This window comes from Ochotona curzoniae, unplaced genomic scaffold (assembly GCF_017591425.1).
Source record: "Ochotona curzoniae isolate NIBS_2020 unplaced genomic scaffold, NIBS_Ocur_1.0 contig_3622, whole genome shotgun sequence".
In the NCBI taxonomy this organism is placed as follows: Eukaryota; Metazoa; Chordata; class Mammalia; order Lagomorpha; family Ochotonidae; genus Ochotona; species Ochotona curzoniae.
In genome coordinates this window covers 4,532,971-4,549,821 of record NW_024465926.1, presented here as the reverse complement: position 1 = coordinate 4,549,821, position 16,851 = coordinate 4,532,971, and the positions used below count along the sequence as shown (strand labels likewise).

General features: G+C 46.3%; 1 protein-coding gene across 2 annotated transcripts; it reads left to right on the top strand.

The window, feature by feature from the left end:
* The first annotated feature begins 123 nt into the window (after window positions 1-123).
* Window positions 124-14,789, top strand: CENPN (centromere protein N). Of its 2 annotated transcripts, none has more exons than XM_040982033.1 (11): window positions 124-169; window positions 1,446-1,626; window positions 4,658-4,703; window positions 6,710-6,769; window positions 6,919-6,995; window positions 8,900-9,076; window positions 10,459-10,560; window positions 11,494-11,557; window positions 12,825-12,934; window positions 13,775-13,901; window positions 14,135-14,789. In XM_040982033.1, exons 2-11 carry the CDS (start codon window positions 1,456-1,458, stop codon window positions 14,215-14,217), a joined length of 1,017 nt encoding a protein of 338 aa, XP_040837967.1. In that variant the 5' UTR covers window positions 124-169; window positions 1,446-1,455; the 3' UTR covers window positions 14,218-14,789. The 2 variants fall into 2 exon arrangements, with proteins under 2 accessions (XP_040837967.1, XP_040837965.1); XM_040982031.1 differs by having other exon boundaries at window positions 12,822-12,934.
* The last annotated feature ends 2,062 nt before the right edge of the window (window positions 14,790-16,851 follow it).

Here is a 16,851-nt window from a genome sequence, read left to right as displayed (position 1 = left end):
CTCCTGCCACACGCACTGCCCCCCCGAAATCCAAGCACGATCCCAAGTGCGAGCCACGCCCCCAGGGGCCGGGCTTGGGAGCGGCGCGCGCTGCCATTGGTGGGTTTTGAAGGCGCCCGGAGCGGGAAGGGCGACTGCGACGAGCGAGCGCGGCTGGAGATGTGGGCCGGTAGGAGAGACCCGGGCGGCTTGGGTTCGTGGCCCGAGGGGGCGAGGGGCTGGCCCCAGCCCCCAGGGCGGCCTCCTCAAGACGGGTTCCCTGCCCGGGGGTCCGAGGAGACCACACTGGAGGCTGAGGTGGGGAGGGCGGTGGCGCTTGGCGGTCGCGTCACGTCCGCCAGGACCTTGTTGTCACGTGACCCGCCAACTGGGATGTTGTTGACTAAACCTGCATCCTCCTTTGTGGGTCGCACTTGTCCCTTGAGCACCGTGCGTCTCCAGAAACTCCACTTTAGCGGGGGTTTGCGTTGGGTTCCACTCCATTCAGCAGGTAGCGTCCTGAGCCCCTGCCGTGTCCCTGTAGACGCCTCAGTCCCGCTGTTGCTTCGATGTCTGCGTTTAGAGAGTCACAGTTAAAGTTGACTAATTCAGAATGGAATGAGGGGATTTTCCTTTCGCTCTCCTCTGCCCAATGCAGCCATAAGAGACGGTAGCTACTCTGATTTGGAGCTGCTGGCAAAAGCCCTGATGTTGTCATGGGTTGTTTTCCCCCATCCCAAAACCCTGGATCCTGCCCACGACTGCCAGCTTCGTTTGTCATCACTCCTTGCTTTCCCTCTCTCTCTGGGATCTATGTACTGATGTAAAACAGAGACAGAGGTCGTCCAGCCACTTGTTGGCTCTCCCACGGTAGCAGCAGCAGGTGGGACTGGGCAGGACTGCGATCAGGAGCCTGGCACTCCGTTTGGAGTCCCACGTGGCTGGCAGGGGCCCGAGCACCCAGCTGGTGTCTCAGCAGGAACTGAGCCAGTGCTCACAGGGTTAGACCATGGTGCAAACCCAGATCCATGGCCTCTTGCTTCTGATTTGGGAGCAGCCTGTAGAGCATTTACCAGTTTTAACTTATTTTCTGATGTTCCTGTTGACGCTGGCCCCTCATAGAATGGGTGCCCCGTACTGTCAGGGGTGTTTCTCTTTGCAGTTAAAACGTGCCTTGGATGCACACATGGCTACTTTGTGAGGAGTTGCATGAATCAATGAATGGATGAATGATTTACTTGTCGCCATTCTAGCCAAGAAAGGAGAAATAGCACTCTAAAACATACAGCTTAAGGAGAAAATCAGATCCTCGTGTCCAAGCCCTGTTTGGACAGAGGCTGGAACGTAAGGTCAGCATTTCCATGTTTGGCCTGCAAACTCAGAGCGCCATTGAAACAGGCTTTTGCCCGTCTGGGGTGCCCTGTGGATCCTGCTCACGCCCGTCGCGCTGTCCGGGTCTGTTGAAGTGCCGCCGGGATGGAGGAGACGGTTGCCGAGCTCATCCGGAGGACCATCTTGAGAGTCCCCATGTCTGCGGTGATGACCGTCCTGAAAGCCTGGGACTTTCTCTCTCAAGATGGACTGCAGGCGTTGAACCCGCGGCAGAGGAAGGAGTCTATCGCGCAGAGCGTGGTCCTGCAGTGTGAGGTAACCAGGCTCAGAGGTGCCCCGCCAGCGCCCGCTGCTCTTCTCCCTGGCTGTGCTCAGTCCAGGACGGGGTCGAAGCAGCCCCTCAGCGGAGGGATGAGGGCTGGGTTCTGCCAAGTACACTGGAAACCACTTGTTAGTTGGCTTTTCAGCCTGTAAAGAATGGAGGAACACTTCCAGATCCATGAGAAAAAAGCAAAGGAGTACCATGGAGGGAGATCTCAGAACAAGCAAAAATAACAAGTAGTGCTTTTTTGTGCATTTTTTTAACCTACTCATCAGACTAAAAGATAGTGTCATTGAAGCATGTTGACAAAGTTGTAAGGAAAGAGCTACTCTTAATTGGTTATTTATCAACTTTGTTGTAAAATTATTTTAGATTCAACAAAGTGCCCAGTGCCAACAATTCCTGCGTTCTGTCATATAATTTTCCATTCACTTTTTTCTTTTTTAAGATTTATTTTGATTGGAAAGACAGATTTACAGAGAGAAGGAAAGACTGCAAGCAGGAGCTGGATGGGAAGTGGGGCTGCCAGGACACGAACCAGCACCCACATGGGGTCCTGGCGAGTGTAAGGTGAAGACTTCAGCTGCTAGGCTACTGGGCCAGGCCCTATATAGCTCCTTTTTTAAAAATTACTTTTAGTATAGATTACCAGAAGTTGAATTGCTAGTTCAAAATATAATAGCTTAAGCATGAAAGGGGGTGGGGCAGTGGTGGTGTGGTAGCTCAATAGGCCAATCCTCTGTCTGCTACACCAGCATCCCTTATGGGCATTTGTTCAGATCTTGGCTGCTCCACTTCCTGATCCAGCTCCCTGCTTACGGGGTGGAAAAGCAGTGGAGGATGGCCCAATTCCTTGGGCCACATACCCATGTGTGAGATGCAGAAGAAGCTCCTGGCTTCAGACTGGATCAGTTCCGGTTGATACTGCCATTTGAGGGGTGAACCAGATAGATTGAAGCAGTAGAATGAGTTCCAGATACCTGTGTGCATTCCAAACGTGTGTAGTTAGTTATTGACAAGGTACCAGGAGCAGTTCTGTGACGGAAAGAGAATCTTTTCCAAAAAATGGTACTGCGATAATTGGATGTGCAATAATTGGATACTCACATCTATTAACAAAAAATGAACTTCGCCCTCTGCACCATGCACAAACCATTAGCTTAAAATAGATTCAAGGGCCAACACCCTGGTGTAGTGCGCTAGGCATCCGGCTGTAGCATCAGCATTCCGTATGGGTGCTGTTTCAAGTCTCAGCACTCTACTTCAATCCAGCTCCCTGCATGTGGCCTGGGAAAGCAGCGGAAGATGGCCCTGGTCCTTGGAGACCTGCACTCACATAGGAGACCTGGAATAAGCTCCTGGCTCTTGGCTTTAGATAGGTTCAGTTCTGGCTGTCCAGTACTAGTAACAGGCCAATTGTAGAGTGAACCAGTAAATAAAATATCTCTCTGACTCCTCTCTATAAATTGACCTTTCAAATCAAACATAAAATAAATCTTAAAAAACAAAAATCAAAACCCAAATGTAATATCTGAAAATATAAAACACATATGAAGAAACAGAAGAACATTTTTGTGGCCTTGAACAAGGCGAAAGTTTCTTAGACTGAAAACTGGAAGCATTCATAGGAGAAAAATGGCAAACAAGCTGAACTTGAATAAGATGAGTAAGTTCCAGTGCTGGTGCCCTGGCATTGCCAATAGAACTGCCTGCTACCTTGGCATCAGCATTCCAAATGGTCACAGGTTCCAGTCTCAGTTGTTCCACTTCTGATCTAGCTCCCTGCAAAAGCACTTGGGAGAGCAGCTGAAGATGGGTCAGGTGCTCTTGCCCTTGCACTTGAAGCTGCTGGGTCCTGGCTCTGGCCTGGCACAGTTCTGGCCAATGTCATCTAGAGGAGAGTGAACCAGCAGATGGACGATCTCTCTGTCTCTCCCTCTGTAACTCTCAAATAAATAGATCTTAACAGCAACAACAACAACAAAAAAGATTAGCAAGTGATTTTCTGTTAAGATATTGTTAAAAAGTGACAAGACAAGAAAACAGACAAGTAGAACTTATTTTCATTTCATTATATGATGAAGAACTTGTGTATAGGGGATAAATGTATCTATATACACATATATTTAATTATTAAAAATTAATAGGAAAACAGCGTAGTGGGCCTGGAGCAATAGCCTCATGGCTTCATCTTCACCTTGCAGGCACTGGGATCCCGTATGGGTGCTGGTTCTTGTCTTAGCTGCTCCACTTCCCATCCAGCTCCATGTTTGTGACCTGGGAAAGCGGTCAAGGACAGCCCAAAGCCTTGGGATCCTGCATCCATGTGGGAGACCTGGAATAAAACCTGGCTCCTGGCTTCGGATCAGCTCAGCTCTGACGGTCATGGCCACTTGGGGAGTGAATCAGCAGAGGGAAGATCTTCCTCTCTGTTTTACTAAGAAAAGAAAAGCAGACCACTTCCCAAAGGAAGAATATGGGGGTATATTAACACTCAAGGTCTTATGTGGATACATTTTATATTAAAATGTATTAATAATATATTATAGATATAATGTGTATTATAATTGTGTGTGTGCTGTATGATATATAAAGCAGATCTAGACCAGAACCAGGGGTGGGAGGGAATGAAATGTGGACGCAGAGTGGGAGAAGGGAGGATAGTGAAGAGGCAACAAGAGAGGCAGAGAGCTTGGGAGGTGAGTCTGCTGCCTGGTTTCGTGGGGATAGTCACAAGCAACACAACAAATTGTCCACTTGAAATGTCTGTAGTTTAACGTATGTTAACTGTTGCCCATTTCGATTTTTTTCTTTTAAATAAATTTAAAGATACTGAATGAGGAGTAAATTGTGGGAGATTTGTGAGTGCCTAGGCTGAGACGAGAAGCAGAAGCCGTTGGCCCTGGGAGAGTGTGGACTGATTGAGACTAGACTGAGAAAGCTCTGGGAACATCTGACAGCCTGCTGTAACCTGAAGCCCATCTCCACTTCCACGTGTCCTCAACGGTTTATCTTGTCTTGTAGGAGAAGCGTGCCAGTCTCAGCGATGCGGCCTTGTTAGACATCGTTTGTAAGTTTTGGTGATTTTTTCCCCCTTTTTGTTTTAGATTTGTGTCTGAAAGGGTTACAGAGAAAGAATGAGGTCAGTATTCCAGCCACTGGTTATCTTCTCAGATGGCCACAGCAGCCTGGCCTGGGCCAGGCCAAAGCCAGGAGCTTCCTTCCAGGACTCCCAAACATTTGGGCCATTTTTCACAGCTTTTCCCAGGCCTTTAGCAGGAATTGCAAAACAAGTAGAGCGGCCAGGACTCGAGCCCCGCCACGGGAAATGCTGATGTCGCAAGGGGAACCTTTACCCACTACATCACACTGTTGACCCCTGGTTGGGTGATTGTTTGCACTTAGCCAACCTGTTTTCTCAGAGACATTTTTGTCTGTGAGGAAACTTGGTGTCCATCTCTTACAGTCGTAGATCCTCTGCCAAGTTGTGTCTTCTTTAAAATTCAAACCTAAAAAAATATAGATAGGGTCCTGCATGGTAGATAGCAGCTGAAGTCCTCACCTTGCACGCACTGGGATCCCATATGGGTGCCAGTTCGTATCCCGGCAGCCCGTTTCCCATCCAGCTCCCTGCCTGTGGCCTGGGAAAGCAGTCGAGGACGGCCCAAGGCCTTGCGACCCTGCACCTGCGTGGGAGACCCAGAAGAGGCTCCTGGCTTTGAGTCAGTGCAGCTCTGGCGGTTGCAGCCACTTGGGGAGTGAGTCAGCAGAGGAAAGATCTTGCTCTCTGTCTCTCTACTCTGTATAGCTGACTTTCCAATAAAAATAAGATAAGTCTTTAGAAAAAGGGGGAAGAAAGGGGGAAAAAAATGAAGATAACATGGGGCTGGTGTGGTGGTGTATCACGGTAATCCTCCGCCTGCAGTGCTGGCATCCCATAGGGTGCTGGTTCGTGTGCTGGTTGCTCCCCTTCTGATCCAGCTCTCTGTGACCTGAGAAGACAGCCAAGGACAACTCAGGGCCCCTACATCCATGTGGGAGACCCAGAGGAGGCTCCTGGCTCCTGGCTTCAGATCAGCTCATCTTGGGCCATAGTGACTGTTTGGCGAGTGAACCAGCAGATGGAAGACCTCTCTCTCCCTGTCTCTGCTTCTCTGTCTGTAAAATCTGACTTTCAAATAAAAATAAATTTAAAAAAAGGAAATTGAGATAATGGTAGTGTTAACTTTATAAGTTTTTCCACTCCCTCAGATGATGCCAGGACGAGGAGCCCAGAACTTGGCAGGAACCCAAGTAGTTTGTTCGTCCTCTGCTGCTTTCCCAGCCTCATTAGCAAAGAGCAGGATTGGAATTGGAGAGCTGGGTTATAAACTGATGCTCCTGTGAAATGTTGCTGTTGCAAGCAGAAGCTTAGCTTGTTGTGCTAGCGTGATCACCCATTATGAACTTACGTTTTTATTTTTAAAGACAGAGACAGGAAAAAACAGAGAAAGATCTCTTCTATCTCGTGGTTCACTCCTCTAGGTGACGGCATTGGCCAGCGCTGGGCCAGGCCAAAGCTAGGAGCTTCATCCTCATCTTCCCGCAAACTCCTGGCATCTTCCAGTGCCTTTCCCAGGCCATTAGCAGGGAGCAGCATCAGAGGTGGTCAGTGTGGGCCACTGAGTGGAGAGCAGAGTGAGGGAAAAGGGAGGCTGTGAGGAGCTGGGAGGCGAGGGTTCGGGTCTGGGAAGAGCCTGCAGGAACATCAGTCACAGGAGGCTCACGTCCCTGCCGGGCCAGGCCAGGCCGGGGCAGAAACACAGCACGTGTTCTGGCTGAAGCAAGAAAAGATGTTCAGAGTGAGTTGTGCATTTTTCGGGTGACTGGGGGGGAGTAGACTGATTGTAATGTGTTTGATTTATCTGAGTAAATTTAATACACATCAAGTTTGTATTTTCAGCAAAAAATTGTGTAAGCTAATTTGTGCAGGTGCTGGTCTTGTCCCCAGCGAATTTTCATTCTCAAAAGTTGACATAGTTCGGAGCATGTGATTGAGAGCTCCGTGGTACAGCCCTGCCTTGCCCCCTCCCTCAGGTACTCAAGTCCTGCGGCACCAGAAAATGTGGGACGTTTATCAGATGAGTAAAGAACCAGGTAATGCTTGTTTCCATTGTTATTCAGTGTTCTTATTTGCTATTTGAGGCATGTAAAAATGAGTCTGTTCCTCTGCTGTCTCTTGCTTTCAAAATTAATGATTATTAAAGATACTGCAGTTCTCTTATTTTTGTTTTCATCTTGAACAGGTGAAGATCTTGATCTTTTTGACATAGAACAGTTCAAAAGTTCATTTAAGAAAATTCTTCAGAGAGCATTAAAAAACGTAAGAATAAAATTCTCCTTTCTGTGAAATTCAATTTAATGAAATGTGTGCACTTAAAATTTGTTGCTGTTTTTATTTTTATTTTTTTTTTTTGGTAAGAAATTCACTTAGTAATATTCCTTACCCTTAATAGTCCATGTAAACAGCAAACTGAACGTTATGAAAACGTGCCTCTCCTCTCACCTGTCTGTCCAGGGCCAAAGAAGCTTCTCTCCGTAGAGCAGTGCCTCCTGCAGCGCTGTCTTCAGTGGCCGGGCATTCTCTGTCAGCCTTGTCCAAAACCCCGGCCGGCACTCAGGCGCAGCTGCTGAGCGCTGAGGCGTGGCCAGTTGGAGAGGGAAACTGAATCCTGAATCCTGTTTAAGGTCCGTGAATTTAATTCGGACAGCCCATGCCATTGCAGCCGCTGGTGGTAATGAGTGCAGTTTAAGAGCGCCCCCGGTCTCACTGGTGTTTCTGCTTGTGTAGGTGGATTCAAAACAGTACCCAGAACAGGACCTCTCTCCATTCAGGCCCTCTGGTGCCTGCTCTGCGCCCACTCTGGGCTGTTCTGCCTTCAACAGTCCACCCTGGGAGAGGGCCTTGGCTATGGTACCAGGGCATCTGGAAAAGCAGCTATATGGGGAGGCAGAGCTGGAATCCCATCTGGGAGGGAAGACGTTAGGAGACGTAGGCAAGCTGAGGACACCTGTCTCGGGGTCCTGCTTTCCGTGGGGAGAGCTGCAAGAGGAGGCTGAGTGGGGGGTGGGCTGATCATCAAGGCGCAGACAAGCTGAGGAGCACATTGACTCGTGAAGAAAGGCCTAGATTTTGTCCTTGAAGTGGAAACCAAGTTAGACATCCGAGTTTCTCAGTTTTAACATCTTTTTCTTCAGTTTTAACATCTGAGTTAAATGCTTAGAAGACTTAGGGTTAGTACATTTGTGAGCACATTATACTGAAGCCTTATAGTTTATGCTAAGTCTGTGCTGATGGATCAGAAAGCTTCATTATGAGACAGATGCTAAGTAAGACTGTTTTCCTTTGTTAACTTTTGCATGTAGAGAAGCATGGTTTTCAGGACAAGCCCAAGAAACCACTGAAAAGTATTGCTTCATAACTTGACTGCGGCTTTTCAAAAAATATTTTCTGACACAAGTGTTGTGGCACAGCAAATGGAACAGCATCCCGTGCTGGAGTGCCAGTATAAATCCTGTCTGTTCCACTTCTGATCTAGCTGGCTGCTAATGCTCCTGGGAAGGCATTAGATGATGGCCCTGTTACCTGTGGGGGAGACTGACCTGGCCCAGCCCAGCCATGGCGGCCACTGTGGAGTGAGCCACAGCGAATGGATCTCTCTCTCTCCCTGTCACTTTCCTGTTTCTCTCTGTCTCTCTGCTGTTCTGCCTTTCAAATAAAGAAATATTTTTTAAAGTGATTAATGTTTCATTCTGGGGTGGGCGTTGAGCCACAGCTTAGAACGTTTGGATCAGCATGCCGGTTCCACCTCATCTCCCTGCTGATGTGTCGGAGAACGCGACACACAGTGACCCAAGTACATGAGTTCTTGCCATCCACCTGTAGACCCAGACGGAGTTCCAGGCTCCTGGCTTAGGCCTGGACCAGCCCCAGCTGTTAAAGGCATTTGGGGAGTGAGCCAGTGGATAGAAAATTTTTCTATTTCTCTGTCACTCTACCTTCCAAATAAATAAAATATAATTTGTAAAAAATAATTCTTTCCAAAGCAGTGTTCAAGGTATGTTTAGCTATGTAAAAATCGTAGATGTTTCCTGTCACAAAAAAAATAGAAGACTACCCTATCTCAGTCTGCTAGTGCAGTGAGACTATAGCAATGTCATTTGCCAGTGAAAAAGCACCTGCAACAGGTGGCACAATGAGAAAACTTCAGTCTTCTGTTAAATAAGGTGACGGTCAGCTTCAAAGATGCCGAGGAAAATGCAGTCTGGATCCGAATTGCCTGGGGCACGCAGTATACCAAGCCAAACCAGTACAAACCTACATACGTGGTGTACTACTCCCAGACCCCCTATGCCTTCGTCTCTCCCTCCAAGCTGAAGAGCACTCTCCCCCTGCTGGCTCAGGTATGGAACCAGTTATTAGCTGTTGTAATATTTCATTAGCCTTACCTTACTCGGTAAGCATCTCACCTAGAAGGAGCAAAGAGTGGGAGGGTGGCATATAATACTAGTTTGGAACTTTTCTTTATCGTCTTTTAATCTAGAAGTGATGTGACGTGTGCTTAATGTGAAAAATGCAACAAATAAAGTCTCTAAAGAATAAAAAGTCTTTAAAACTTCACTCCCTTTTCTCTATTCCATTTGTACACACACACGCACACACACACCTGCCATTTCCTTTTTAGAGAAGCTTGATCAAACATCCCACAACAGCTGGAATGGTGCCTGTGTTTCCACAATGTGCCTTTTTTTAACAGAACATTTCCATGTGGTTCCATATAGTGTTTTTTGTGGCCACTATTTTCCTTTGCAGCTGCGTTTCCTGTGTAGTGTTTGCTAGAAGACTGCTTTAACGTAAGATACAACCTTTTCTTCTCTTCATGGTTCTTCAGGTGTTAAGGGCTTCATAGCACCTTTCCTCCAAATCAGTCACCCCTTATGTGGCCTGGTGACCGTCGCTTCTTGTCATAGTATTCTCAGCTGCAGTGGCACCTGCAGTGGATACCTGTCAGATGGATGCAGGTGAGCACCTGCATCCTGACTGTGCCTGCCTGTGTCAGGTGGAGCTGGTCCCCATGGTGGACCAAGCAAGCCAGGATCCCACCAGAGGCTCATGCTTCTCATTCAGGTTCCTGGGTTGTTTTTGGAAATGGCAGGAAGACTGTTCTTTCCTCTCTTCCTTTAACACTTCTTTCCTTTTGGGATCTGTTCCTCCGTGGTGCCTCGTGGTTGTTCTTCTAAGCATACAGGCACAGGTGGTTGACACCTCGCCTCCAAGGCTGCTGTTCCTTTGGTATCAGCACCTTCCAGTGCCAGGTAAATACGTTATTCTGCTGTTCTGTTCCAGTCTTCTGACTTGTTTCCCAAATGACAGGAGGCTTCTTCTAAGTTGCACTTAATTCACACTGTTTTCTTTGTGCCCTGAAGCATACATATTTTCATCTTTGTGTGACAGTGGCATTGTCGTGGTAGATGACTGGTATTCTACAACAAACTTGAGAATTGTCTCTTTCTGGTGTGAGCCTGATCCTGTTATGCTCCTAACTTTAAACAGAATCCTCCTTCTAAAAATGACATGAAAGACTGCATTTTTGAAACTTTTAATGCCATTACCTGCTGTTTTTGTTTTTTAAGCTGAGTAACAAGCCAGGAGATGGAATGCTTCTGGATGTCTTTTCACTCTTAAGTGGGAGTCAGTCAGCAGCTGTAGTCCCTGTGTTTTATTTTGACAACTCTTACAAACACAAGCACATCATCCTAATGATCCGCCGATCTTTCCCTTTCAGGCGCTGACGATCGCCAGCAAAAAGCACAAGATTGTGAAAATGGACCTGCGGAGCAGGTACCTGGACTCTCTGAAGGCAATTGTTTTCAAGCAGTACAATCAGGTGAGCTAACGAGAGACTGACAGCGAGGAGAAGTTAAGCTACTGAGCAGGCAGGCAGGAGAGTTGCCCCAAGAGGAGACTGCTTTCAAAACCTTTCCAGTGTGGGCTCCTTCATCCTTTTATTTATTCATTCATTTATTTTATTGGAAAGGCAGATATACAGAGAAGGAGAGACAGAAAGATCTTCATCTGCTGGTTCACTCCCCAAGTGGACACAATGGGCAGAGCTGAGCCAATCTGAAGCCAGGAGCTTCTTCCAGGCCTCCCATTCAAATACAAGGTGCCAAGGCTTTGGGCCATCCTCTACTCCTTTCCCAGGCCATAATCATGGAGCTGGATGGGAAGTGGGACAGTCTGAACTGGCACCCATATAGGATCCCAGCACATGTATGGTGAGGATTTAGCCACTAGGCTGTTGTTCCAATCTCTCTCTCTCTCGCTCTCTCTCTCTCTTTTTTAAGATTTATTTTATTTATTTGAAAGGCAGTTAGAGAAAGAAGAAAAGACAGAGAGAGAGAGAGAGAGAGAGCTCCCATTTAGTGGCCCACTCCCCAGCTGCCCACAGTGGCTGGGGCTGAGCCTGGCCAAAGCCAGGAGCCAGGAACTTTCTCTGGGTCTCCTGTAGATGGCAGGGAAGCAGGTGCTTGGGCCATCCTCTGCTGCTTCCCCAAGCCAGGAGCCGGGAGCTGTAGATCCATCTTTACGATAACTGTGTACAGAGTTGTTTGAACATGGGGCCTGTCACAGGCCTCTGAATTCCTGTCAACTTTGTATTCTGGGGAAAAGGCTCAGTTCAGCCAGGACATGACCCTCACTCTCCTTTTGTTGGGAAAAAAAAAAGAGCAATTTGGTTTATACTTTCACGTATTAAAATCAATGTCTATTTCAAGGTGTTGAAAACAAAAGAACAGTCTTTCTGTTTTTTTTTCTCTAGAACTTTGAAATCCACAATGCTACAACATCTCTACAAGAAAGGAGCCTTGGGCTAGATATAAACAGTACGTGTGTTTCAAGTTAAAACCGCAATTTCTGTCCCTCAGTAGAATACCTATGCCATCGAATTCTGATTCAGAATTATTGACTGCCTTCAGAGAGATTGAAAAGTAATATCCCACGAAGGGGCAAGCCTGAGCTGCCATAAGTCTACTTTACAATTTTTTAGAATGGTATCTAACAACTACAGCAAAAGCTAATAACATTTTTAAGGCAAACATGAAAATGTGTTTTAATGTAATTTTTTTCTGTACTCTTCGCATAAGTCCAATGAATTATCAGTGTTTGGCAGGAAAGTGAGTTTCCGAGAGAGTTGACAATTCTGGGAAAAGTTTAACAACGAGGAAGTGGCCAGAAGTAAAATCTGGGTGGGCATATTGGAACCTGGAGCCTGTGTTCTCGATGCCATTGGATTGCCCCTAGAGTCATCGGAATTGTGACCATGTTACTGCTCTAAGATGACACAACATTCAAACCACAGCCTCTTACTACCTCTACATGGATCAGAGTAGTAGTGAGGCACTACATAAATCTGTTTTAAAAAGTAAAAACTTCCCTTTTAGCAGTGCTTTGAGTACACCTGTTATGACCCACACATTTTTACAATTTTCCAATGGTATGGGAACAGCTGTTGACTTCATGTTAAGAAAGCAGAATACAAAATTGTGCATATTTTGCAATTCCACTCTAAAAACATGAAAGTATGTGTATGCATCATTAGTCACTGTAAGAACAGCTAGATAAAAATATATTAAAATGTTAACAGCTGGTGGTCCTTGCAAAGTCAGATATACAGAGAGGAGGAGAGACAGAGAGGAAGATCTTCCGCCCGATGGTTCACTCCTCAAGCACCTGCAATGGCTGGAGCCGAGCCAATCCAAAGCCAGAAGCCAGGAGCTTTTCCGGGTCTCCCAAGGGGGTGCAGGTCCCAAGGTTTTGGGCCATCCTCGACTGTTTTCCCAGACCACAGGCAGGGAGCTGGATGGGAAGCGGGGATGCCGGGATATGAACCGGCACCCATATGGGATCCTGGTGTGTGCAAGGCAAGGACTTTAACTACAGCACTATCGCACCAGGCCCGATAAAATATATTTAAATGAATGGTGGATTTACAATTCCTTTTTATTTTCTCTTATTAACTTTGCTAGAATAAGAAAAATGTTTTTTAATTAAACAAAAAATTTGAAATGTTAGGAATAAAAAGAGGACGCTTGAAGGATAAAATATATATCCCTAACAAGTGTTTCACTTGAAATCTTCCACCTATAGTAGATTCAAGGATCATTCATGAAAATGCAGTAGAAAAATACAAAGTGCAGAGAATAACTGAAGAAACTTTTGGAGAGTATCCTCAACCACAGCTAGAATTTGCACAGTATAAGGTAGGATGTTAATACGTGTTGCCTGCAAGTTATTGAAGTTTTGTTTTTGTTTTTGTTTTCATTTTTGCTGTTTTATGACTGGAAAAGGCATCTAAGAGATTGTTCACTTTTTATTTACCACTTCAATTTTGTATCATCAGTTTATGAGTATAATAGATCTCTTTATAATGTCTGTATGTTCCCCCATTGGCAAAGGAGACCCTCTGAAATTGTGAATTTGCCTTTTGATTGCATTTGGGGTATCAGTTCAGTTGTATGTAACTGGCTGTGATCTGTACTAGTATTTCAGAGGGTGAATTCTTTCAGGTCTCTCTTACACATGTTAAAATGTTTGCAGAGCGAATGCTGTGTGTCTTGGATTTGCTTTAAAATGATACAGCGAGAGTGGACAGGAGGGCCTGCAGGTGGTTAGCAGATGAAGCCAGAATGGCCCCGAGCTGCTACCTGCGTCAGCTGGGGCTGCACACATGCCCCTTCCTGGTGGTCCTTGCTTCTGTATAGGCTTGGAATCTTCCACAATGAGTAAAAAAGAAATCTCAGCATTCACTCAAAAGATGCAACATTTTCACACTGAATTGACAGATGAGAAGAGATAGTATGCTATTTTTCCATTAAGAAGGCAGACCAGAAAATGCGCTTTAGGGCTGAAGTGACATGGAGCTGTCCTGTGTGTCAGTCATCCGGGAAGCTGGCACTCGGAGGAACATCATTTCATAGACTGAGTGATGTTGCTGCCTTCATTTAGCACGTTAAACAGCCCCTGTTCCCATTAATCTGATTCCAGTGTCCTTTACCAATCTGCTGTATTTAATCATAACTTGTCAATATTTTTGTTGACAGCTTGAAACGAAGTTCAGAAGTGACATAAATGGAGGCATCCTGACTGAGAGGGAGGAACCGCTGCGGTGTCTCGTCCGGTTCTCCAGCCCACACCTCTTGGAAGCGCTGAGATCCTTAGCACCGGCCGGTGAGTGGTCAGCACACTGTGCACACCAGCAGCTGAGCCGCCGTCTCGTGCTGAGTGCTGTCTTGTCCTGATAGCCTCAGCTCTCGCCGACTCCAGCTTGCTCTCCCCGTTACACCCATGTCTGCATGTTCTGCTCCTGTTCCGTGACCCACCCCCTCATCTTGCACATTTTGTTAATGAACTTAAATCCTTGCCCTGTAATTGTTTTGATTATTTTTTCTTTTTAATTTTAGGAATTGCAGATGCACCGCTTTCCCCTTTGCTCACTTGCATACCCAACAAGGGAATGAATTATTTTAGAATTAGAGATAAGTAAGATATGTGAGGTTTTTGTAAGTCCAGCAGTTCTTTGACTACAAGTGTTGCTTTCGTATCAGTCAATGCCTAGGTGGATGGCTTCTTTCTACGATAGAGTAACTCTTAAATTGAAAACTTATCCACGTTTAAATACTGTTCGGGGCTGATTCCTTCCTCCTGCATTGACCGGATGTGAGTACATACAGCTCCAGATGGGAGCCAGCAAGCCCGGCTGCTCGAGGAAGCCCTGTGCCCGGTCCTGCTGGGCGTCATGTCTGATGGCCCTTTTCCCATTCATGCCTCTCAATCAGGTTCCAATGGCCATCTTCCAGAAACTTTTTTTGTAAGCTTTGGGTCACAGGAAGAAACTACCGGACTCAAATTTTTAAAGGATTTGTAAAACTAGCCCACTTGGAAGGAAGAGTTGGGTCCACGAGGTGGGTACTGCAGGAGACTGTATAAGGGATAATTCAGCTACACAAACTCCCTGTTTTGTTGTAAATATGCTTTTCATCATCTATTTTATTGCATGTAACATTCAGACTCATCACTATTATACTGTTATTTGTGAATAAAGATACTGAAAACTTACTGCATTAAGCCCCATTGGTGAAAATCTTTCAGTGATCACCACAAAGCAACATCTCGAAATCGGTTCCTTCTCTTATTCCAGAGAGGATTGTGGTGGTAGATAAACATAGGTTACAGTAAAAACGTTAAAACGTGAAGAAAGGGTCTGTACTGGAAGCAAGGAAGCTAGGAAGCTCGCTGACAGTGCTGCTGACAGTGGGCGGACTACATTGAACCTCTGGCTCCTGGCTTCAGTCCCCAGCCATCACAGGCATTTGGGACATGACCCAGTAGGTGGGAGATATCTGTTTGTTTCTGCCAAATAAATAAAAATCAAGTAATTTTTTTTTAAATGTGCAGGTGCTTCTCTAGTTTAGCTAGAAGATGAAAAAAGTGGACATGGTGTTTGTTAGTAGCCAAAGCTAGAGAAAAAAATGTGTGAATTAAAAATAGTTAAGAACTGATACATCAGTTCTGATGCAAATCAAAAAGAGCTTTAATATACAGACTTTCTAAATACAGTCTGAAAAAGGAACCAATGCAATGATGAATGTCCATAAAATATGTTTTTAGACTTTGTTTAGTTTGGAAACGTCAGACATTTCATTTCTTCCAGAGGGAAGCACTGACTTGTAATGGCTTCCTGGTGCCAGCTTCCTTTTGCCCGTAGTCACAGTTCAGGCACGTTTCCCAGGTGCACACGCCTAGAATTCTGCCCGTCCCCAAGTGCCTGCGCCAGGTGTGCAGAAAGGCCCTGCAGCTTCCTGGCGTGATCTTGCACGGGTCCCCAGCCCTCCCTGCCGCCTGGCCTTATTCAGCCCGTAGTGGGGCCACGTGGCGCTGCTCAGAGACTGAGAGGCCTGCTGGAGGACTCAGAGTGCCTCTCTATTCTTAACTTAATGGTCACATTGAAGTGCACTGTGGGAACAGATGTAGAAAGAACAGCAGAGCTAAGGAATTTGCCGGCGTGGTATTGTGGCATGGTCAGTTAAGCCCACATCACACACTGGAGCATGTGTGTGGTGAATCCGTTCCTGGCCCTGTGCCTCAAGTTCAGCTTTCTGCACCTGAGTCCCTGGGGAGGAGGCAGTGGTGAAGGCTCAAGGGTCCACGCCACCCAGTGGGAAACCCAGATGGAATCCAGGTTCCTGCCTTCAGCCTAGCAAATGGGAGATCTCATTGTCTCTGCCTTTCAAATAGAAATATGTATGTATGCATGTGTGTATATATATCTCCAAGGAATCTGCTGCATATACAGTAAAGTCTTCAGAAATACATTTTAGCTAATGTTTATTGAGAATTCACAGTGTGGCAGACACCATGCTAAATATTTAATCTGCATTATCTTTTTTAAGATTTTATTTTATTTTTATTGGAAAGTCACATATACGGAGAGGAGAAACAGGAAAATGTTCCATCCATTGATTCACTCCCCAAGCAGCCCCAATGGCCAGAGCTGCGCCAATCCAAAGCCAGGAGCCTAGAGCCTCTTCCAAGTCTCCCACAAGGGGACAGAGTCCCAAGGCTTTGGGCCGTCCTTGATTGCTTTCCCAGGCCACAAGCAGGGAGCTGGATGGGAAGTGAGCTGCCAGGATTTGAACCAGCACCCATATAGAATCCTGGCATGTTCAAGGCAAGAACTTTATCCGCTAGGCTATTGTGCCAGGCCCATCTGTGTTCTTATTTTCCCAACAATCTTATTAGCATTGCTAGTGTTTCTTTATTGTTGTTGTTTGTAGTTTACTAAAATGGATACGAAAGCTTAAGGCTAGTAAGTGACTGAGCCTCATTACTCATAGACAGTCAGATTCTGGAGCCTATCCTCCAGGCACCATACGGAACTAAGAGTACTTAGCCCATGCTTTGTCACAGCACCAGCTGGCAAGGGCTGGGACTGGGGGTAAGTCCTGTCAAGCTAGACTGGAGAGTGTAATATCCGGGGCAGGGAGTGGGTTCAGGAGAGAAATTAGGCACCTGTCTGATGGGCTGCAACTTCCACTGGTGAGCATGAGAACCAGGACTTGGGGTGGGCCTGGCTAGACGGTCAGTGCCACTCACTGGCATGAATGGGCTGGAGGGTGGA

What these genes read in the sequence shown, in the direction of transcription:
- CENPN (XM_040982031.1), top strand. Translation starts at nt 1,456, where the DNA reads ATGGAGGAGACGGTTGCCGAGCTCATCCGGAGGACCATCTTGAGAGTC. An exon ending in TTTTCAAGCAGTACAATCAG is followed by an intron (nt 10,561 to 11,493) that starts GTGAGCTAACGA and finishes TTTTTTCTCTAG; the next exon opens with AACTTTGAAATCCACAATGC. An exon ending in GAGATCCTTAGCACCGGCCG is followed by an intron (nt 13,902 to 14,134) that starts GTGAGTGGTCAG and finishes TTTTAATTTTAG; the next exon opens with GAATTGCAGATGCACCGCTT.